The 23,518-nt window shown below is 36.3% G+C and overlaps 1 protein-coding gene across 2 annotated transcripts in view; it reads left to right on the top strand.

Moving 5' to 3' along the window:
• Positions 1-23,518, top strand: part of CTDP1 (CTD phosphatase subunit 1) — a 100,595-nt gene that overhangs the window by 15,456 nt on the left and 61,621 nt on the right. For both annotated transcript variants that reach the window (XM_071450618.1, XM_071450610.1), the window contains exons 3-9: positions 2,117-2,210; positions 3,632-3,760; positions 5,089-5,239; positions 10,394-10,484; positions 11,705-11,871; positions 13,428-14,513; positions 21,652-21,793. In XM_071450618.1, the coding sequence (XP_071306719.1) occupies positions 2,117-2,210; positions 3,632-3,760; positions 5,089-5,239; positions 10,394-10,484; positions 11,705-11,871; positions 13,428-14,513; positions 21,652-21,793 (1,860 nt within the window). The remainder of the gene's footprint in view (positions 1-2,116; positions 2,211-3,631; positions 3,761-5,088; positions 5,240-10,393; positions 10,485-11,704; positions 11,872-13,427; positions 14,514-21,651; positions 21,794-23,518) is intronic.

Here is a 23,518-nt window from a genome sequence, read left to right as displayed (position 1 = left end):
AATTCAACAGCTATTCCAAAACAAGCTGTATAGTTGCTTGGATTTTATAAATTAATGTTGCATGTTCATTTCATTTGGCTGAAAATACTTAGGTTTCATTTTAATTCATGCTTATTGTTAAGAATTATTTTGTGAACATTATCCCACAAACCAGTGCAAGTGAACTGAATATTGAGAGTGGAAGAAGTAGCCTGGTTAATGTTTGGATATAACTTTTTATTTAAGAGTTTAATATTAATATTTTGTAAACAAGTATTATTTGGCAAACCTAGCAAAGTTAGGATAATCATGAGTAAGGCTTTGTCTGTCCTGAATGAACACTTGATTTGAGGTTTGAATACAGTCACATCTAAATATTGCTCTACTGTTATCATTTCATATAATAAATCCAGACAAATTCAAGCTATCCAGCAAATTGTTTTATTCACTTAATACTTCTTACTATGTCTTATGTCTGTGTCTTCATTTTACACAAAATGGCTTATGCATCTGAAATACTGTGTTATGACTGCTGAGCCTACATCAGAAGACAATTCAAAAGCACTGATGCTTTTCTTGCTGGGAGAAAAGCCAGTACATTGTTCTTAGTAGTCATACAACTAATGGTCTGAAAATGGTCAATAATTTTTAAAGGCTCATTTAAAATGCCATTTAGGCTTAAAGATTAATTTTTCTGAACTCTGAAGCAAAGGATGTAAGATGCTAAAATGTACATGTCGTGAACGGCGGAGGAATTGCAGCACACAATATGCGTGAACAGCAAATCTCAAAGTTTATTGAAACCTCACACATATTTATATTGGTGTTAATGAAGCTTATACATATTGCAAAAGCTGAGCTCATTATTGGTTAAAGCACACTTAGATCAACTACACCTACTTCTATCTTCTAATAATTATTTTGCTTCTATGTTTGCATTCTTCTAGTTTCTCTACCTAAGATATCTACATTTTCTGGCAAGCAATTTTCTCCCCCGTCTTCCCGTTTCAGAGAAAGTCACTATGACCTTTGTCAGTGATTGGACATTGGTTTCACAATCTCCAGCTTGTTTCCCCTATCCTTATCCATCGGTATCACATCGAAATGTCCTTTCTCAGCTAACCAATTATCCAAAAAGCTCTCTACATGTACAGACTTCAGACCAAATAAATACTTTTGTATTTTTTTGTACTGGACATCAATGCTGCCATACACTATGGTACAGGGAAAGATGCCTCTCTGTGGTTGTGTCTGCCTCAACTCAGTTCAGTACAGTTGATCCTGAGCAGTTTGCCTGTCACAAAATGAAATCTGGTTTAACTCTTGTTGTAGATCTGATACCAAATCTTGTCCTTGATGGGACTGGTACACGGGAGAATTAGAAGATGTGCATGTGTCACCTAGGTCAAAATTTGTATGGCAGGTTTTTTGAATATTGTTGAGCAATTAGATGTCAGAATTCACAATAAATTGATTGATGTAAGCTAGTGAAAGGGATCCTATAGAGGGTTATTTTCTGAGTTTTCAAGCAATTTTGTACTTGTGTGTGCAGTCACACACCCTGTCTCACATATATGTATATGCACACAAGGGTGATACCTATTCTGTGTTGGTATCTGTATATGCACACATCATTTTTTTCCCAATGATAATTTTGAAGCAGCAGTCACCCATAAGTCACTCTGGGTGCAGAGAGTAACTTTGTCTATCCTTTGCTTATATTTTTCATATTCTGGCTTGGAAAACAAGTAGATAATTGCATGCTGAGTGATTGCAAAAAAAAAAAAGAAATGGAGTAGTTTTACATTTGAGCGGTTTGGTAGTTTCCATTAGTTTATAGTTTTCTGATGCAAATCAATACATAAATGTGTTTCATCTTAGTGAAAGCATGTGTTACGAAACAATTGTATGGAAGTATAACTTAGTACAGTGACTTTTTGCACAGTTTTTTTCTGGTGAGCTTGTTTGATCTCAATCCATTTTGTCTTGTAACTTGCATTAGCAAGAATTTGAAAGAGATGATCTTTTTAATCATTTTTTTGGTGGTGATTAGTTTGAGGCTACAGATTTTAGTCTGTTTAATATTTCACTAAACTATTATTCTCTCATGTGATGTTTCTTTTCCCTATGTGATTAGGATACGAAGCAAGAATGGAAAACAGTGTGCGCCATTATCCACAGCAACTGTATCAATGGTTCACAGTGTCCCAGAACTGAAAGTTAGCTCTGAGGTAGGTACCATCATGCTTTCTTTGTTCATACCTTTCACAATAGCTCCACAGTTGAGAAACTTAATTACAGGAGGTATGCACTTGATATAGGAAGTTTGGTGTCCCTTCGAAGAAGAATTTGGGGTTGAACATTAGTGGCCCCACGTTTTTGTGAGTTTATCTTAGTGTAGATTGATTTTTCTCATGATTTATACTGGTGTTTCTTAGAGCTGTATACTGCAAAGATGTCAGTTTGACAGCAGCCTGTAAACTTAGCAGACAAACATTTTTGTCACCAAGAGTGAACAGTTAGTGAGAAGTTCCATTAGCTGTTCAAAGCTTGCAATGTCTCTGAAACCTAGCTTTAACCTTCACCTTGAAATTGACCCACTAGATATAGTGAAGCTAGTTTGCTGCAACTTACCTGAATGGTAAAATCATTTCATTATTTTTCAAATACTATAAGTATTCTGAATCCATTAATAGTTAAAACATTCATCTGAGTTATCAAAATATACTTGTTTATTCCTCAGTTTGTGTAGGGGGAAGGAGCATGTTTATTTTGAAGATGAACATTCTGTTTATCTTCTTTATCATCCTGGTCTCTTTTTACTTTTTTATGTTACTACTTGATTTTTTTTTTTTTTTCGGGTAATTCATCAAAGAACTGCAGTGAGGGAAACTGAAGATATAAGCAGCTAGAGGTGTCCCCGTGATAGAGGAGTGTTTCAAAGGGCAGTTTGCACTTGATCCTTGCTGCTTTGTAGTGCTCTAACTTTACTTTTAAGTTCAGCTGTCTTGAGGATAACACTGCAACTTGCTATCAGAAGTCAATCAGGTGAACACAGAGCTTCACATGGTACTTGGAAAGTTTGTAAATATATGCAGGAGGAGTAAATATTGACTGGATTATGAGGTCTTAATGTTGGTGCCTGTATAATCTTAGCTTTTTATGTCTGAAGGCATACATTCTGTAATTTGAGGTTCACAGGTATCATTTTGGTCACCAGGAATGTCGGCTTTATACTTAGTGTGGGGTTTTCAGACATATTGTACGTAATAATGCAAAATTGCTGGACATAGCAGTGAAAAGTTTTCACACCTACTGATGCGTTTTCCTTTGTGTTCAAAGCTACTGCTATTTCATATCAGGACACTGGGCCTTAAATTAAATCAATGGTTACTTAATTGTTACAGTTGAACATTTTGAGTTTTTGAATTTTAGGAGTTAATAGTGTCACAAAGATCTGAGAGTAGACTTTGAGAGCATTTTTTTTCAATTAAAAAAATTGTTCCACAGCTGCCGTTGCTACAGTTTTGTTGAGGCATCATTTCTTGTGCAGTTAGTTTGTAGCAGAAGGGCTTTTCAGGTGTACACAAAAGGTGATAAACCCAATGTATTTCTATGAAGCTAAGCTTAGCAGTGAATATTTCTGTTACAGCAAGCTGAGCAGCTGGGAAGAGAAGATCAACAGCGACTACATCGAAATAGAAAACTGGTGCTCATGGTAGATTTGGACCAGACATTGATCCATACTACAGAACAGCACTGCCAGCAAATGTCCAATAAGGTATCTGGGGTTACCTTTCAATCCAATATAACAACAGAAGTGTTTCTAACAATAATTAAATGATGATTCTTTAACAGAACATTCTGTGGTTAGGTAAAATTGTAGTTGAAGAATAAAACAAAATGAGAAGCAAGTCTTCTGTAATATGTTCCTTTTTCTCTGCATTTAAATGGACATTTTTCTTTCTTCCATTCATGCTTTCCTGCACTTTTCCTTTATAATCATTTTGAGAGATGTTTCAGGTAGCTAATTTTAATCTCTGCTTTCCTTCCTCTGCAATTCACAAGCTGAGTACTCAGTAATGTGACTACCAAGTCTGAGGCAGATACAGTGAATTACTGTTCAAAGTCCCTTTTTGAGCAATCCTGTGTGTTCCTTTGTCTGTCATTCCATGAGTATGTGTAGGGATTTTTTTTTAAATATTTTTTGGGGGAGTGAGGAGGAGAGGGGTTGTGTTTAATTCCTTCACTAAACACTTGTTATTGAACTGACAAGGGGTATTGGCTTGTAACATTTCTAATTTGGAAGCTCTAAAACAAGAAACATGTTGAAAAGGATACAGTGTCTGGAACAAGAGGATACAAACTCAAACATCAATATCATGCAAACTGTGATTGCTTAGTTCTTTTCTTTCTTCTTGCCATTCTTGCATGTCCAGTAGGCTAAGCATGTGTTCACAATTGCTAGGAAAAAGCAAGCTAGAAATGTACATTGCAATTAAGAGGAAAGGGAACCATGAGTATTCAACTTAAGGATTAAAAAAATCTTGTGTGCCTGAAAGGCTATGCCTCTATCAGTATAAATTCATGGTTTGGAGAAAAATATATTTTTTTTAATATTGTGAGGTTTTTAACTGGGATCATTATCTGTAAGCTTCCTTCCTGGTTTGCTCTCTGTTGCTATGTTTCCATAGGCAGACTTTGTTGGATGAAGAAAATACTTTCTCTGAGCTCAGTGCATATTGAAATGAGTCTGTCAGAAGTTCACTGTGAGGTATTTGATTATAGTGAGATCCTGGATTTCTGTGAAATGAGCACATTGAGAAGTTTCTCAGATTGGTTTGCCTTAAGTAAAGATTTGAATGAAAGACACCTGCATCATAAATTTTTCAATAATGCAGTTTCCTGCATTTGAAAGCATTATTGTTGGACTGCCTGGCACAGAGCAAAAACGTGCTTTGGATTTTATTTATCTACATAATCTTGTGGCCAAAACCCACTTTGATCTAGTAAGACCAAATAAAGTTGAAGTGAGGGAAGAGGGTAGCTCTGGAATGCTGACATTTTTGTTTACTATTTTGATAATATTCAACATGGTTTTTCTTCTAGGGAATATTTCATTTCCAGTTAGGGCGAGGTGAGCCTATGTTGCACACACGTTTGCGTCCTCATTGTAAGGAATTCCTGGAAAAAATTGCCAAGCTCTATGAATTGCATGTTTTTACTTTTGGCAGCAGACTGTATGCACATACAATTGCTGGTGAGTAGTATGTTACGTTTAACAATATTTACCTACCCTGACTTCATACTCATATAACTAATTTTCTTTATGCTGTTGTTTTCAAGTATTTGTTCTTTGTTTTGTGCAAAGCCACCTCCTAAATAGTCCTGTGGGTAGAATTCTTAGCTACGTTACAAGGCAGTGCCTGTATGGCCTGTAATTTTAGAAATAGTCCTTTTTCTTCCCCCCATCAGATCTCCTTTGTTTCACTGATGGTTAGAGAATCAGATTGTTAACTAGTGCCTTCTTATTAAGTAAGAAATTATGTTGATGGACCCTAACAATGATCTGCAACTTCACTTGTCTTACAAATCTAATGTAACTGTTCTGTAAAATTCAGCAATGTGACATCATCTCATCCTGTGAGGAACGCCACCCCTGTATGGTTTCCTTTCACCAAAGGAAGTTCTGCTGCTATAAATCTGTTTACAGCAGTTCTGTTTGTGTCCTGGAGCTGAGATACACTTAATGAAAAACAGAAATCTAGCAATATTTTCACATCTTTTTCTCAATAACTTAAAATCTCCAAGTGAAAACTTATATTTGAATTATAACAGTGGTAGTCAATTGTGTGGGTCACTGGCTCTGGCTGAAATGTTTTCTTGTTTCTGAGAAGCATAAAAGAAACTTGCCCTGGTTATGCGAGTGTATGGGTCTGAATCATGTTAGGAGGGACACCATGAGTTTATCAAGATGGGGTGAAAGCCAATTTTAGTCTTCTCTGTCAGAAGAGCATTTTCTCCTCAAACTTCCCTTTATCAAGTCTGTTGGTCTAAGATAATATAATTAACAATATTTTAGGTTATAACTCTGTCACACTATCCATACTGCTGTTCCATGTCTCCTAACTATTTTTTAAGTTGTCTTTCACATTTGCTGGGGTTTTTTTCTGTCATATTGCCAGGAGTGTTTTGAACAACAATGTCTCAGTAATCTCACTTCTTGGCAAGAAAGTTAGAGAGCTAGTTAGCTCTAAAACACTTCAGAAAAAATATATATAATCAAACAATTCTTTATGCATGTACAATGCCATAGAAGAGGCTTTTAATGACAATTATAAGAGATTTCTGAATGACAACATACAATATTTCTATGGTCAAAATGTGATGTTTATTTGTGGTCTCCAGCTAATACTCGTTGAAAGGTTTAAGGTATGTCCTGTCCTACCAATGCAAGTGAATGTTTCTATGTTGCTCAGTCTTTGACCATAGTTTGAAGAATCTTCCTAAAGCTTTGTCAGTCTTGCTGTTGGATTAACTGTTGTGTACTGCTAATGCATGAACAATTCTGTGCCTTTCTGTCCTTCTTAAAATGCATTTTTATTTTCTAAGGCAAAAGAGGAATAGTTTTCTTATCACTAGGTTTAAATACAAGTGAGGGGACAGTCTTCCTCACTTGGATCTGTGTGCCATGATCTAGCCTGAGGTCAGAAGCTGTATAGCAAATGGCCTTCAGAGTCAGGGAAGAGTTGCAGAGGTAGTTAACTCAGGATGTCTAAGTGCTTTCCCTGTCTTCTCTCAATATGTGATTTGGTCCTCTGCCCATTTTAGTCTCTGAGCCCCAATGTGGATTGCCTGTGCCACAGGCTGACACTTATTGCAGTCATCATGCTCAAGCTACCCTGTTTATTCCATAGAGGGAATAGCCACCATATTAGGGTACTGCTGCTTCCTGTCACTGATAGACTTCTGGATTTCTGCCTGAAGCTGTTTAACCTCATGAAAAACATTCAAACTGCAAGTGGGTTATTTGTGCAGTACTGGTGATCATTTCAGCTGAAGCCTGTGGACAAGCACTGGGTGCCAGCTTTGGTCCACCTGTGCAGCCAACATGCAGTACTAGAGGAATACACAGCTGATACATACAGAGAACACTTGATGGCAGTGTTGGTTAAATGGTTTCTCACAGAACTGTCAGTTTGATACTTTGTTATCCCTATGTTACATAAAGAAAGAACTTGTAATAAAATGCTGGGGATCTTTTTCATAAGAAAAAGGTTGTTTGCTTAAATCCTCTGTAGACATCTTAGATATCTTTGTGAATCCTGAACTCTGAGCTGTTCCTTTCATGTCCTAGAAGGCTTTTGAAAAGAGATGACATCTTGTCAGTCCTTTTCTCTCATCTCAGCTGATTCCTGCTAGCTGTTAAGTGGGATTAGCTGATATTTGTAAACACCATTTATATCTGCTGAAATAATTTATATTAAACCCTTTTTTTAGTTTGACATGTTTACTAAGTGATATCTGGTAGTATGTTTATGAAGATGATCTTTGGATTTTATTATCTAGAGCTCCCTGGAGTATTTCTCTACTAAATAATTATTTTGAGTAATTGTTACTTAATTTCTTCTCTTTATAAGAGAAGTTTGGTATATATAAAACAGATGTCAGCTTAAAAGCTAGTTGTGAAATGTCACAGAGAGTTTTAAGTTCAGAAGCTATTAAGTAACAATAAAGCAATGTGAAATCACTCCAGATTTACAATGAAATTTAGAAAGTAGGACCAAGTTGAGAGCATTCATATGTATGGTTTGTTACAGCAAGTATATTACAGGATGTATACAGTGTGCATGCATAATCACCAGTGTCTGAAATTGTCCCAGCTTTTGAAAGACTGGGTCAACAGCTCTTTCCAGGTTGTAAAGTAGAATCTCAACTTGAACTGAAGGTAACCTAATTCTTCAGAAATTCAATTTTAGTTTTATAAATAAAAAGACTTATTCAAATTCATGTTGGTTCCAACTGTTATATAACTTCTCCTGGGAACTGCTATTTAACTCAGTCTTTCTCTGAGACATCCCCAATATGAGTTAGTTTTCAACATTGTATCTTCTGATGGTTTTAACTTAGTTTTTACTTATTTACGAATTTTATTTTTTAAGTCTGTATAAGAGCAGGCAATACGATTTGGTAAGTCTGTGTGCAAAGAGCCAGTCTGAGATGGGAAACAAACAGCTGGGGCAATAGTCTCTGCTATTCTTTATGCATGTACAATGGTGAGTCTACTGGATAGTCCTTCCTAATGTGGCGAAGGGTAATTATAGTGTCTTCAGTTTGTTCAAGAAACTCGGGGGCATACCTCACTGTCTGATTTATGAGATTAAATGGAAGCTCAGTTTGTCCCAGTCTCTCTTGGTCCCTATCTCAACCCATGAACCCTTCATTATATTTTCTCTTCCCTGTCCAGCTGCAGAGGAGAATGAGAGAGTGGCTTTGGTGGGTGCAGGTCTGTTGAAGAAAACAAATGATGAAATTAGTGAAATGTTACCTGCCCTTTCCCTGAGATGTGAAAACATCAAATTATTTATGTTGATTTATTTGACTAGGGAACATCTAAAAGAAACCACTTTGACCTGGAAAGAACTTTTTAGAAAGAGACCAGTGCTGTTTTCTGCGTTGTTACTTAGGTAGCTTAACCTTGGACTCTCCTAAGGTGGGCTTGTATCTTTGCAGATGGATCTTTGATGAGCTCTATCCTCAGTGTATTTTTGGTTTAGTGGTAAAGTATCACTGTGAAGCTTAAGGAATGCTACCTTATCTCTAATCTCTGGCAGCCAGGCTTTCTGCATTTGGACTTTTTTAGTTCAACTTCATTTTTCTTACAGTTTTAGCTTGGCAACATTGCGGCTGAGTGCCTCACTGAAGTTTTGCCATGTAATCAATGCACTTCTGTCTAATTCAGTGTAGAGAGTTCCTGTGTATTCAGACGATTAGCAGAAGAGAGTTTTGTTGGGGAGAACAGCAACTTGTGTGACAGCTTTTGTAGTTTGTCGAAGTATATGTGTGTACAGCAATAAATCTTTGTAGCTAATTCTCTCAATTCATTATGCCTAGGTACTGCAAGGGTCTCACTACAGGGGATGATTCTACGAGTTTGCAGCAATTCTTAAGCATAGTCGGGTGAGTTAAGGTTGAACCTCTGTCCTTAACTCAGAATTTTCTTGCTTTTATGGGTTTTAAGTTATTCCAATTACACATCAATATTAATTACATACAGGATCAACTTTTAGAAGTGATAACTGATTTTTAGGGTCTTTTTAGACTTTGTTTTTGAAGTCCCAACTTAAGGTACTCTTGGGAGCTAGACTGTTAAAAGGAGTTGAAGACATGTTCTGTTCAAATCTGAGCTCCTTGAAAGAAAACTAAAGTTGGTCCATAGAACAACTATGTAGTCATTTTGAATTCTGTTTCTGGTTATAATATGGCCATCATTTAAAGTAAAAGACAGTAAAACTTGAAAAGATGGTTCCCAAGTAAGTATTGACTGCTTTGTATTATTCATAAAAATGAGAAGTTGATACTAGTTTCAGTACGAATTCAGTAAAACAAAAAATACAGGTTAGCATGTAATATGCCAGTTTCTTTCTAAGCAATTATGTGGCTGTGATCTGCTCATGATGGTGAACTTCATTACTGGAGACTAAGTTCAGAAGCATGTGCATGTCTGTTTATACACCCAAGTCATTATTTTCCAAAATAATAGCACTTTATCTTGGTTGAAGATCAGTTAGCACAGCTTCTGTTTTGGTTTTGGGGTTTTTTTAATTTGTTCATTTGTTTGTTTTAAAGAGTGCAGTCAGAAAAGTTACTACAACTGGGCCTAAATATTTCTAGAAGTCCCAGGATATACTAATTATGTGTAAATGTATTGAAGTAGTTGTTAGAGGTACAACTTAAAACCTACAACCGCAAGAGCTCCGGCTGGAACTATCTCTTAACTTCCTATTGTGCTTAAATATTGCAGCACATTGCCGACTCTTGTGAGACTTCTCTGCAGTCCCTAGGCATAATGAGCTAAGGAGAGCATTTAGCTTTAAAGAACCAGCTATAGAGAGAGAAATGTAAGTTGCAAAAATTGTGTGTCTATCACCTGCTGTATCTCTTTCAGCCATATTTATTTGGCTGTCAAATTCAGTTTGTTGCCATCTTGAAAGAAAATAAGGTGGAATTTTTAAAATTATTCTCACTGAATTAGCTACAAATACTTGATCCATTGTACTTTCTCCCATCTGATCTCATGCCTCAAAATTGTCTGTTAAACTGCTGTTGCACAAATTAAAATAGCAGGAGTATATAAAATATAAGCAAGGAACAAACATCTTGAACATTAACTTTTTAATTTCTTTTCCAAAAGGATTTTTGGACCCTGAAAAGAAGCTTTTTTCCCATCGGATATTGTCAAGGGATGAATGTATTGATCCATTTTCTAAAACTGGGAACCTAAGGTATGTATGTGGATCTTAGGTATTATACAAAACATGACAATGAACAGAGAAGATATGCTAAATAAAATAAAAATTACTCCCTCTGCATTTACTATGTTCATATCCTTCTTTGTCTGCCTCTTAAATATCAACACCACCTCAGTAAAACTGAGGTGTTGGGCACTGCAGCATTTCTTCTACTTAATGGGTTCTGTGGTAGCAGAACAGTAACTGTAATGCCATGGCATCATGTTTTCACTTACACTTCTTATTTTTGTAATAACAACCATATTTCCACTTTGTCTTGTGATCTTGTATAATGACTTATGTTGTGGGTTTTTTAATTAAACCAGAATTCTCAGTTGGAGTTTAATTCATAATTCAATACCTAGTATTCTGGTTTTCAAATGTGCTAAAAGCACCTTCTGTTCCTAATGTTTCTTGAAATTAGGTCATCTAGAGCCTTGAATTCATATTCTAGTCTAAATTCACATTCTGATCTTTTTCAGAGTGTTCTTTCTTTTTTCAGAATATAAAGCTAAGATTTTTTTCTAAGGCAGATCTGTTTAATGCAATTTTATGAAATACTGAAAGTTATTGCCCCTCCATACCTGACTGTAGCAAATGAGAATCTTTTTTTCTTGATGTTTTTTTATATCCATCTTAAGTACTCTACCTTTTCTTCCTCCTAGGTGATGGGTAATATTAGTAATTCTGTTTCCTTTATCTTGGATTGAATGAGTCTACTCTTTGAAAACTCTTCTTGTGTCTTTTACCTATCTATATAGGTAGTGTATTGACCTTGTGAAAGTTGACTTTGGGCTATTGGTTGACAAAAACCAAAGAAAACCAGACTGAAATGTTGCAATGCTTTGTTCTTACAGATGTTTCTTGTTTTCAGCTTTTAGCCTTTGGAACATAGATTTTAAAAGAGCTGTTTCCCTTTTATCCACTAACTTTAATTTGTTCAAAGCTTGTGTTTTGAATTCCATCATTTTAATATTGCTTAAAACAATAAAAACTTTATTGTTTTAAGCAATATTAAATTAACTTACAAAAGAAACTTACAAAAAGTTTCTATTGTTTTTATAAAAACAATAGAAACTTTTTGTAAGTTTCTTTTGTAAGTTCCATGTTTTGCAGACATGCTCATAATAAACCAGGGCATCCATAGAAATTGATTTCAATGCTATGTAAATTTTCTAAAACTGGCTTAATTTGTCAACTATTTTGTCTCTTAGAGATCTCTTTCCTTGTGGAGATTCCATGGTTTGCATCATTGATGATAGAGAGGATGTTTGGAAGTTTGCACCCAATTTGATAACTGTGAAGAAATATGTATACTTTCAGGGGATAGGAGATATTAATGCACCTCCTGGATCAAGAGAAATGCAAATGAAGAAGAAAGGTAATTAGATTGTTTTTAAACCATGTTTATAACTTTGTCCACTTTTCAAGCATGATAGATGTAAGTCACTGAGATGCTCTTAGTAATACTGCTGTTGTGCTCAGATGGGCAATCCCAGACTGTTGAAGTTGACTGTAAAAATGTGAGTAGCTTGGTAAAACTGGACTGTTCTTACTGAGAGCATTTCTTCTGGCATCCACCAGAGCAGAAGTGAAGCAGAAGTGTTGTGGCTGAGAGCTGATTTGGCAATACACCAAACTCTTCAAGAATGTGTAGGGGGGGCACACTTTCTCCCTCGCACCCCCATGTAAAACATGCTGACTTTTTCTTCTCTATAGGTTTCACCTCTTCAGTCCCCTTCCTTGCCCTTGGGACTGGGAGAAGTAGGTAATAAACTCTGGTCTCAACACACTGCTGAAAATGAATGTTGAAATCTGCTTGCCTCCCAGTCTAAATCGTGCTAATAAAATTAGTGTGAATTTTTAGCACCTAGTGAACATAGCATTCTGGCATTTGACACAAGAACCCTGTGTTCAACAGACTCAGCAGCGTAATACACGTAATGGATTTAGAAAGTACACATTACACATCAATTGGTCATTTTTAAGGGCAAAATGTATTTGAAACACAATGTCATAAGAAAGAATTGTCAGCTTTTTCCAGTTTAGCCAAGTGTGTGGGTTTTTTTAATTTAATACTTGTGACATTGCTCTCTTTCCCTTGTTGACAGAGTGTCCAAGACAACAGTAGAAATAGTATGATCAGCCTGAACCAGGTCACTGTGATGTGAGACCTCTACACTTGACTCCTGTCCTTACTTGCAGGGCAGGAACATGCACACAAAAGGGAGACAAAATAGCTTGATTTCAAACAGTGTTCCCAGTGAATGTTTGTGTGCAACAATTTGGAAGTCTGCAGTTTCTTTAACTCTCTCTCTACTTCTGCAAACATCTGTGGACACATCCTAAAATTATTCTTCTACTTTTGACTCTATTACCCTTTTACATGCATTCCATCAGTCTTAAATTAAGCTTGAATGGCATCTTTGTGTTGCTAAAATACATATGTCTTTTCAAGAACAAAAGTTCAGCTATTTTGTTATGAAAATTAGGTAATATGAAAGACATGGCTGTTTATTTATAAAGTTCTTATACTGTGGTTCTGGATTAGGACTTTGAAGCAAATTCTGCCCATCTGCCCCCAATTTGGTTATTTTCATTGCTCAAAGTTGTAATTGTAAAATTTACTCTACAAGATAAATCCTTTAATGCTTGCAGAGTTAACAAATAATTACTTATGACCTGTGGTTTAAAGGAAAAAATCTGCTTATCTAACTTCTTTACAAAAGTAATGTTTATGTTTGAGAGTCCTCTCTAGTAATCATTAACACCTAGAGAATTTTAACAACTTAGAAAAGTCTAGTGATGACTTCCAAGCATAATTAAATCTAAGCCCATATGTAAACTCTGTGTTTAAGGTCAATGAAAATTAAATTTTCATTAATCTGAAAAGAAGAAAAAAAAGGGAAAATGTTTTCTTTCTTGCCCTTGTCTTAGCAAACCACTCTGCAAAACCTGAGGCATTGGATTCAGCAGTGATTTCAGCAAAAGATGTTGAAGAACTAAAGGATGTTATATGTGTAGAAGAGCACAGTAATGGCCTCAAGAAAACTGCAAAGGACACTTGCACTGCAAATGGGAGTACTTCTGTAAGCAGTGAAACATCTGATGGGGATGTAAACTCTCATAATAAAGTTAATGCCCAGGACTCCTTAAATGATAACACTGGTCACAAAATGGACAATGAGGTCACTGATGATTTGGCAAATACAAAAGAATCTCAGATTTTTTCGGAACAAGTTGATACAACAGTTATAGAGAAGCAGCAAACCCAAGAGAAGATAACAAATGACTTGGACTTTGAACTGTCTAGTGACAGTGAAAGTGACGATGGATTGGATACCAAAAAGTCATCCACTTCTGTATCAGATAGTGAGAATGAGGAAAAGAGAAGTTGGAAGAAGTCCGAACAACCTCTGCAGGATGAAAATTTGCAGCAAAAGGGTTGCACTGATGTGAGTGGGAAAAAGGATGATCTGGTGAACCATTCTGGGGAAACACAGTCTTTACCTAGTGAAATTATTCAGGACAAAATTGATCATGAAGCACAAGAGGAAAGTGAACAGGAAAGCCTTTGTGATTTAGGAAATGGGTCTGGAGACAAGAAAGAAGCTGAAACAGAATCTCAGATTAGTGAGCAGTCTGGAATTACAATGGGTGAGTCCTTAGACCAGAGCATGGAGGAGGAAGAGGAGGAAGATGATACAGATGACGACGACCATTTGATATACCTTGAGGAGATCCTTGTGCGAGTTCACACTGATTATTACACAAAGTATGATAAATATCTGAAAAAAGAGATTGAGGAAATTCCAGACATCAGAAAAATAGTACCAGAACTGAAAAGTAAAGTCTTGGCAGACGTAACCATCATATTTAGCGGACTTTACCCGACAAACTTCCCTATTGAAAAGACACGGGAACACTATCATGCCACAGCACTTGGAGCTAAAATTGTGAAGAATCTTGTACTTAGTGCTGATGATCCTGATAAAGCAACACATCTCATCGCAGCAAGGACAGGTAGGTTATTGAGCAGCTTTTAGTCTGTTAGAGTTCATGCCTTGAGCTCTTTTGTATAATCTACAGATTTTATTGTAACTGAGATTAGAATCAAAATGAAAGGAAAGATTCTTCCTAATACAATTTAGCAGTCTTTTTAAAAGGATCTTTCTCTTCTTTTTGCTCAAATGTGACTTTTAATTGTTACAAGTATGAGCCACTAAATACACTCTGATGCAATGTGTCATGGCTCAGTTTTTTGTTAAGAATTGGTGATACTAATAGTCCATGACTCAGAGTTGTTGACTAGAAATCCTTAATATTTGTGTCAAAGAAATGTTTATGATCATCTTGCTACAAAGGTGCTCTCTTTCTCAGTTTCTCAAATTCACCTCTCATGGTTCAATTTCACCTAGTATGGAATTCAAATAAATTATTTTAAGAGACTGCGAATACCCTGTCACTACACTGTGCTTATTATTTTGTCAAAGGAAATGTAAGAGTTTAGCATAGCTTTTAGGTTGTCTTTGACAAAACTGCCTGGTTTTTTATAGCTGTAATGGATAGCAATGTACCGTTGATAGCTGCCATAGAGGAGCTACCAGTCAGCAGCTCTAGCTTCTAGCACACTGGTTTTTATGGGTGCAGCCTGAGGCTTGGTTCCCTCATTGCTGGCCTTTTGAAATTATATGGAATCTAAATATCTGATAGTCAAATTCATGAAATCCAAAAGTAAAACTGCATGTTTTAAATCATCTAAAATGTACAGGTACTTTTTGACACACCTAGACATCATAAGCAAAGAAAGACATTATCTGCCACCTATTGGATTTTTTTTTTTTTACTGCTATTCATGTGGGGTTTTAGTACATCAGAAGCAGCTTGGTTTCATTGGCTTGTATTTTAAAAGTCTGTATGTCAAGAGGCATTTAAGTAGTAAACACATATGATAAATGAAGATGGACACTTTAGTAGTAAAAACAACCTAAATCTCAGGAGATGGAATTAGATGCATTGAGATTAGCTGGGGTTCTGGGTTGTGAAGATGTGATAATTGTAACAGTGAATGTGAAGTTTTGAAATCAATGGATGCATCAGTTTGGGACTCCATTGTTTTACTACTATTGCTGAACAGCTGTTTTAAAACTTCATAGATAGGAGTAATTATTTCAGCAAGGAATTATACAAGTTCATCATACTTCATTGGAGACATAATAGCCATCAGTATAAGAGATGATTTTCCAATTTCAAATCTTAAAATGTTTAATTTCAAAAATTGCTTTGTTTATCTTAAACTAGATGACTTTTAATGTAGTTATACATCAGATGCATCTGTTGTGTGATGGGGTAAAATTGATAGGATAAATGTAAATGAGACTCTCCCACACATACACATTTCTCTAGAGTGAAAAGTGTTGAAAAATCCATTAAGGTACACATCATGTGATAATGAGAAGCAGTTGACTTTTTATTTGGGTTTTTTTTTGAATGTACCGTTTGAGGGTTGTGTATTTATGTAGATGCATCTATGCATCCTTGTGTTCTATTTTTATAAATAAATTATTTGCCACCTGCACATTCTTAGTGAATCATACTAAAGTACATTTGAACATGAAATGCTATTTTAACTTTGTTTTTTATTAAATTGCATATTGCACTAATTCTAGTTGAGGTAAATTGGCAGTCATTATTTCTGCCTAATGGGCAATACTGTTGTCATCTTTCATCATCACTTAATTATTTCTGTAACAATGGCAATGAAGTAGAGGTATTTAGAGTGAATAAAACAGTATGATCCAATAACCCTTTTTAAGATCCTTGTAAATTAACTGGTTCTGGTTTTATGATGGGGTTTTGTTTTTTTTTTAACTGGAGACTATTATTCTCTCCTCTGGAAGGTGGGAGTAGTTAGGCTGCATCATTCTAATTTCATGAAGGGAACTCCTTAATCAGAGATTTTAAGGGTATAAACTTTGTCCTGTCATAGCTGGATTTGTGATAATTCATCTGTCAGTGTGATTTTCATAGCGATTCTTTTATGGTTAGAGAGCAAATTAGTACAAGCCTTTTGCTGACAGTAAGCCATACAAATATTGCATCTTTGTCTCCTGTAGCAAACATCTGAAGCACTGCTTGATGTCTAATTGCTGGTGAAAAGGGGAAACAAAAGCATGTCCCTTCTTGAGTATTTTTCAGAAGTCAATGATGTGAGACCAGGCAATGTTGCTATCTATACTTCTATCTTTTTTTTTCTTCTTTTGACATGTTTGTGGAAAGTGATTTTAAAATACCTTTTAGTTCAGTCACTAACAGTGGCAGACCTGGGACTCTGACAAGCAGCTGAATGTGTATATGTATTTTTTACTAGCTGAGATATAGAGAAGGCACATACCTAATCTGCAGCAGTGTTTGGAAATAAATACTATTAGCTTTCTCATTTTGAAGGCAAAGGAAGAATTTGGCAGAGGACGTAAAAGGGAAGAAGTCAATGTGAAACAGTTATCCCTTAGGTCTTGAAGTGATGAGGTTTCCCCTGCACCAGAGCTTGGTGCACTGAAATGAACAGCTGCTGAAAAACATTTTAGGTTATTTTTACAGCATTCTTCCCAGCTTATTAGGGTAAATAATTTAAATTTTTTATTCTTTATATATACTTGTCTCTTTCTCTGCAGATAGGCCCTTTGTTTCCCTGTAGACATAGGTACTCTGAAATCTGAAATTAAATAAATCCTTGTTCCTGAAAAACATTAGGTCTTCTTTCATTATATAGGGAAAAAATTACTGCCTGAATTACTGTAAAATACAGGATCTTTGCATCATCAGCTTTCATAAATCTGAGTGACTGACAAAAGGCCAGCCTATAGTCCTTTCCACTTATCTATGGGCTGCATAGATCTTGCTTCAGTTTTTGAAACATCTGCTGTTTGCTTTAAGTATCAGTAAACTGCACTGAGTTTTTTATAGCTGTGTACACACTTGGCTAAGCAGTTATCACACTATTTCATAAACCTTGTTATGTTCCTTCCTGAATAGATGAAAGACACTGTAGTTGATTCTTGTATTGAGTTTTTGCTGGTGGAGCAGATAGAGTTGTTCAGATCTCTCAAAAATTATTGTAGTCTGGTAGGAATGGAAATACATCAGTTTAGGCACTGAATTTTTTTTTTTATTTTTCAAAATATATTTGAGTCCTTGCTATTTCCTACTCCTGTGATGTGTCAACAGCAATTTTTCCTGAGAAATATGTTCAGGGGCCATGTCTTTAAAAAAAAAATTGGGTTAAGCACTGCTCTAAATTTGGCCACTGACCAGGTTAGCCTGTTGGTTTTACAGTGCAGAGTTTAAACGTGAACTTTAGGCATTGCTTCAGAACAGCACATCTGACATTTGTTTTAGGTCAGTGTTCTTGCAGAAGAGGATTTGATTATAAATCAAGATCTATATATAAAAATTATCTGAAGAGAAATAAATAAACTTTTAGTGATCCAGATTTTCCAAGCAGTGTCTGGCAGCCTGGTTGCAAACTGGCATAAGGATATGTTGATTTTGGTGTGTTGGAATCAGGAGAAAGTTCTGCAAGTGCTGCTGGTGATCTCTCCCCATTGTGTGCTTTGGTTAGTCCTGACACAACCTTGAGCACTCACACTGAGTTCTGCATGGGTGAGATTGAATCAGAGGCCACAATTGCTCAGAGGCTGAGCAATGTTTTCAACAAATTCAGAAGTAGAATTGATGAGCACCTTCCCCAGCTTTGAAAATAACATTTTCCAATATTATCTGCTTCAGACTGTATTCATCAGAGAGTAGATGTGGTCAATTTGGCCCCCAGCTGCTTCATGTGGAAAACCTTCTGTGCCTTTTTAACTTTTTGGAACAATTTTAGATTTTGAAGTAGGGGAAGGTGATTAGATGACAATAATTCAAAAAAAGTAGTCTGGAAGATCAGTTTTTCTCTAAGTGATTTTCAGCTCAGAGGGGTAATTCAGATATTTTTAGCTGCATCAGAAATACTGTTGCTTGGATGGATTAAATCTTTTTGCTGTTTTGTCTTAATAAGTGTAATTCAAAAAGGAGAAGTTACACTAGGGAAAGGGAGAGGAGACGGCAAACATATTACCACAGTGCTATTTATTCTCCTAGTTAAATTTGGTGTTTCACTAAATGTTGTTTAAAGCTAGAAATAGGAAGCCCTCCCCAAGAGGACACATTTGTATTCCCTCGTGCAGTTTTCAGTATGCTGGCGTGTGCCATAGGCCACTGCACTTTAGAAATGGGGAGGAGGCAGAAAGCCATGATGTTGTGGAGGTGAGAAAGGTAAGACTTTTGACTCTTGGGGGGTGGGTTTGGTTACACACAATTCTGTGTCACCAGCTTTCACAGAATCCTAGAACATTTAGGTTGTTAGGGACCTTAAGAACCATCTAGTTCCAGTAGCAACTTGATACAAAATTGTGCTATTTTGGCTTTCGTGTTTAAGTTTTCTGTCAGAATCCTGTCGACTAGAAGAATTTGCATGGCTCCTCAGCATACATCCAGTATGAAACAATCAGATATGTGTGAATGCAGAATGTGGGGGTGGGGAGGAAGTAGTAGCAAGATTAAACTCCTGATATCAGTGCAGAAACATAAGTTTGAAAAACAGTTGGAGAAAGCTATCTCGTCATGTAACTTCACAGATTTAACATGAGGTGAAGGTGTAATTTTACAGTTTTGTCCATGTTTCCCCCAGTCAAGTCCAGAAGGAGCAGCATAGTCCCATTATCCAACAGCATCACTAGCTCTGGTTAACTGTTGTGGGCTTACTAGTGAAACCCCTGCTACTGCATGTGGTATTCAGTCAGCTCCAGAGCTGTTATGTGCAGGGCAGTATTGCCAGCTGTGTCTGATATCTGATTCAGTATTTAATAACAGGCACAGATAGCTAAACTTCTACCAGACTTCTTGCTCTTGTTGCCTTTTTTTTGCTCTGAAACTTATGCTTATGAACCTGATTTTAGCATCCTGTTTATAACAGCTGTCTTCTTGCTGATTTATTTTTCTGATGTTTTCATTCCTTTTCTCCTTTATTCTCAAAAAAAGCAATGTCCAAGCTAAGCCTTAAACTTCTTCCATCCTTTTTCTCCCAGCTCTCCTAAACTGATTGTCTCTCAGAACCTTTGCTTTATTTCTTCTGAAATATACCCTGTGTATAAATTAAATACAGGCTGATACATAACTATTTCTAACTGCAGGTATTTCTAAAATTCCTATTGAGGTTAATTAAATATTAATATCTCCAGTCAAAGCTACTTCTGGCACTGTAAACTGGCTCATTTCCAGCAACTGTTGCATGAAATTCCTCCTCAGCTGCTTTTGTAACTCATAATTAATTGGAAAACGGATTTCTTAAATCAGGGCATGTATGATTTCAGGGAGTACATGGACCTCCCTTATTAGAGTTTTATGTTTTAGCCAGTTAAAACCTCTTGAACTGCAGAAGTGTGCTGGATTTAACACAGTTGCAGTTCTAAAATTGTTTTCACTGAATCTTTGTTGGACAGTGGTTTTATTTTTATTATGTGGCAAAAATTAAAATATGACGTCCAAATCATTAGAGGTTTGGACAGGACTGTGTCTTGAAGTACTTTTTTTGTGTTTGTGTTTATCTTAGGTTCTTAAGTTAACTCTTTTTTCATGTATAGTGGTGTGGAGTAAAGCTTTATATGTACAGCTCTTACATCCTGAACTGTGCAACTGGTTGCATTTACACCTGAAAAATAAGAAATATATTTGTGCACACAACATTGTTTTCTGCTAGTCTAAATCCAAGAAAAAAAGTATGTGTATCTAGAGAAAAATGTAGCCCTACTCCTGTATTCCATTGGGTCTGGGGTACAAAAGGTAGGGAAACAGAGGCTTTCAGGAGTTTCATAAAGGACAATTATCTCCTGCCCTTTATGTTTAGTTGTTTAATCTTATAGATGTCTTAAACTGAGCTGTCTAACCAACTAGTTAGGTCAATCCTCAAATGCATTTCAGTTCATCTGTCTATCCCAGTGGATTGCAATTGAGGTTGTACAAAGGGTATGAAATATTTGAGATTAGCTGCTTTGTCTCATCTTCAAATTATGTGAAGAAGCATGGGCACTTCAAGATTTTCATGTAAATTGAAACAAGTAAAATCATACTGTTAAATGACAATCATGAAGATGAAACTCCAGGGAACTGTGATGAAAACATCAAATTAATTTACTGTTCTTGCTTGCTTGTCAGAATTGTTCTGAAGCTTGATTTTAATTTTCTTTTCTGAAGGCTTCATTGCTTCATTGTTCTCGTGTGTGTGTGAAAACAGACAAGGGCTCATATTATTAGTATTATTATATTTTACTTTGTTTCATTAGCTGTTGTTAGCTCACTAGTGTTTTTTCCCTGATTCTCCTCCCCATCCCACTGTTGTGGTTGGAGGAGTCAACAAGTGGCTGGCATTAAACCACAGTGCTGATTTTGCTGCTTTTTGGCAGATTTATAACAACTTCACTTAGTTTCTCTCTTGTTTTGGCATCCCCAGAGAGTACAATTTGAGATCACCTGTTACTTGCAAGCTGCACTGTTGATGGTTTCACCTGGACTGCATGCTAGCCTGTGGTGTTTAGCTTCACATTCTTTGCTCCTGTTTCAGCACAAAGGAATTCTATCTGCTTTGCGTCCATCTCTGGTAGATAGAGGTTGGTTGGGTGACAGCCAAAAGGTAGTGTGCTGTATGAACAGAGGGCCATGTGTAAAAAAGTTAGTCAGGATTCAACAGCATTGAAAAGCTGCTTCTTCTTGGACTGCTAACAAATAAATACAAGTGAAGGAGATGTTATACAAAAGTGCACTTGTGTTGTTTGTTGGGCTAACATGCAGAGAAGATGCAGAGATTTTCTGTATAAATCTTAGTGGGCTACTTCCATGGTGCCAGTTCTTCAGAAAGTTACCTTCATCCAGCTTGAGTCTGAGGTACTGCATCTTACTCTGATTCTCACTTTTATTAGCTGTGATTGTTTTGTTGGACTGGGGAGGAGTGGTGCTTTTTCTTTTCTGTACAATTGATGACAAAATGTTCTTAGTTTTAACTCTACACTGGTTTATCTTCTGTGTTTCTGGGAACACTGTTATGTTGTGTTTGACTCTGTAATAGGCACAGAGAAAGTACGGCAAGCTCAGGACTGCAAGGATCTCCATGTTGTAAACCCTGATTGGCTGTGGAGCTGTCTGGAGCGCTGGGACAAGGTTGAGGAACAGCTCTTTCCCTTAAAGGATGACTACATCAAAACACACAGGTAAGTACTATTCCTTCAGGGAATAGGGGCCATGAAAACAGGTTATTCTGATTTCTTAATAAATTGGTTTCTGACAAGTTCAGATGCTTATGGATTTTATGGAAGACCTCCCTGGTTTTGTCCATTTCTCTTTTGTTTAAAACTGAAGACTGAGGGATCAGGAGGCAGTTCAGTAACTAGCACAGTCAGGAGAGAGCTTGTGGTAACATTACTTTCTTTAGCAGTTACTGTTGTTAGCTCTTTTAATTTGGAGAAGTTGTCCTTTTCAGTTCATCCATAAGCCGATGGAGCGTTATGGAGAGAGTGCCACCAAAGCACGGGATCATTTATGCTGCCAAAAAACGTACATACTTTGACTACATGAGGAACTAGTAAAGTATGGCATTTTTGGTGAAATTTGGTAGTGATGGGAAAGAGAGAAACAGGAAAATACTATAGAAAATTCTAAGAAAAATTAGAAGGTGTGAAGACAGGAGCAAAAACTGGAAGAAAGGAACTAGTGAGAGGCGATTTTGGGATGATAAGAAAGTGCTGAAAGAGAAAAGGTAAAAATTCACTATGGGGTGACAGTAAATAGAAGAGGGAGCAAAAAACATTATTAATAAAGAGGAAGTTAGACAATAAGAGTCCCCTGCATGAAAGTAGCATGGCTAAAGTAACTCATGACAAGGTACTGTCAAGCCAGCTTCTGCTTCTTGACTTATCTGTTTGGATAGACCCACATCTTGCAAGCATATCAGAGGATCTTCCTTTCCATGTTTAGACAGGAAAGAGCACAGCATAATGGGATTTCTGTATTAAACTGATACTGGTGTGATTGACTATGCTAGGGATTTACTTTCTACTTACAAGATGCCCTGATGAGGGCAGAACATGGGTGTGTTAGGCTTTGAAGACACCAAAAGAAAAAACGTATGGAAGTTAGGGCATTTATCAAATGCAGCGATAGGTTGAGACACAGGATCCCTATAAGTTGGGAAAAAATATGTAGCCTGCTTATGGCTTGACTAGGATACTTAGTATTTAAAAAGTAGTATCTGATAGTTTTAAATCAAACTTTGGAATGTTTGCACGAGATGCTTAATTTGACACTGCTATGTTTGCAGTAGAAACCTGGACAGTCACTTGTGAATGTTTTTTTTGATGTCTAGATGAATGTTAGTCTTCCTCCCTCTATTAAATTACTCTTCCATTTTACTGAAACATAATTTTTCCTACTTCTGTATTTTCAAATACAATACCTTTTAACTTCATACTTACCCCCACACAAGCTTCAGTCAGTAAGATATCTATCTTAATGCAAATACCTTTACTTTAACCCAATATATGCAACTGCTTTGGGAAAGATTTTCTCTTTAATGAAGCTGCTTGAAATAGTGATTACAGGTCCAAAGCACATAGAAACTAGGGGAGGGGAGAAGCCTGAGAAAACAATTGCATGTAAAATGAACTTAAGATAGCAAGAAAAGAATAGGTAAACTTGGAATTGGTTTACTGTGTTATTGCTACAAGACTACTTCAGAAACATCCATAGAAGCATCTGGTAAAAACTCCAGTTTTGTGTCACTTCTAGTAGTTGTTACAAATTAATTGAATCTTTTTTTAACATAGCATTGCTTTCATGGAGCATAACATGCTGTTTTAGTTGATGATTTTTTTAAATTTTTCAATTTGCTTGCTTTTGTTTTTTGGTGGTACTTCATCACAATTGCATAGTATGGTGAT

This window comes from Agelaius tricolor, unplaced genomic scaffold (genome assembly GCF_023055355.1).
Source record: "Agelaius tricolor isolate 1412-34295 unplaced genomic scaffold, bAgeTri1.0.p SCAF_2, whole genome shotgun sequence".
Lineage (NCBI taxonomy): Eukaryota > Metazoa > Chordata > Aves > Passeriformes > Icteridae > Agelaius > Agelaius tricolor.
Note: the sequence above shows the minus strand (reverse complement) of the source record. Positions and strands in the feature narration are given on the sequence as shown.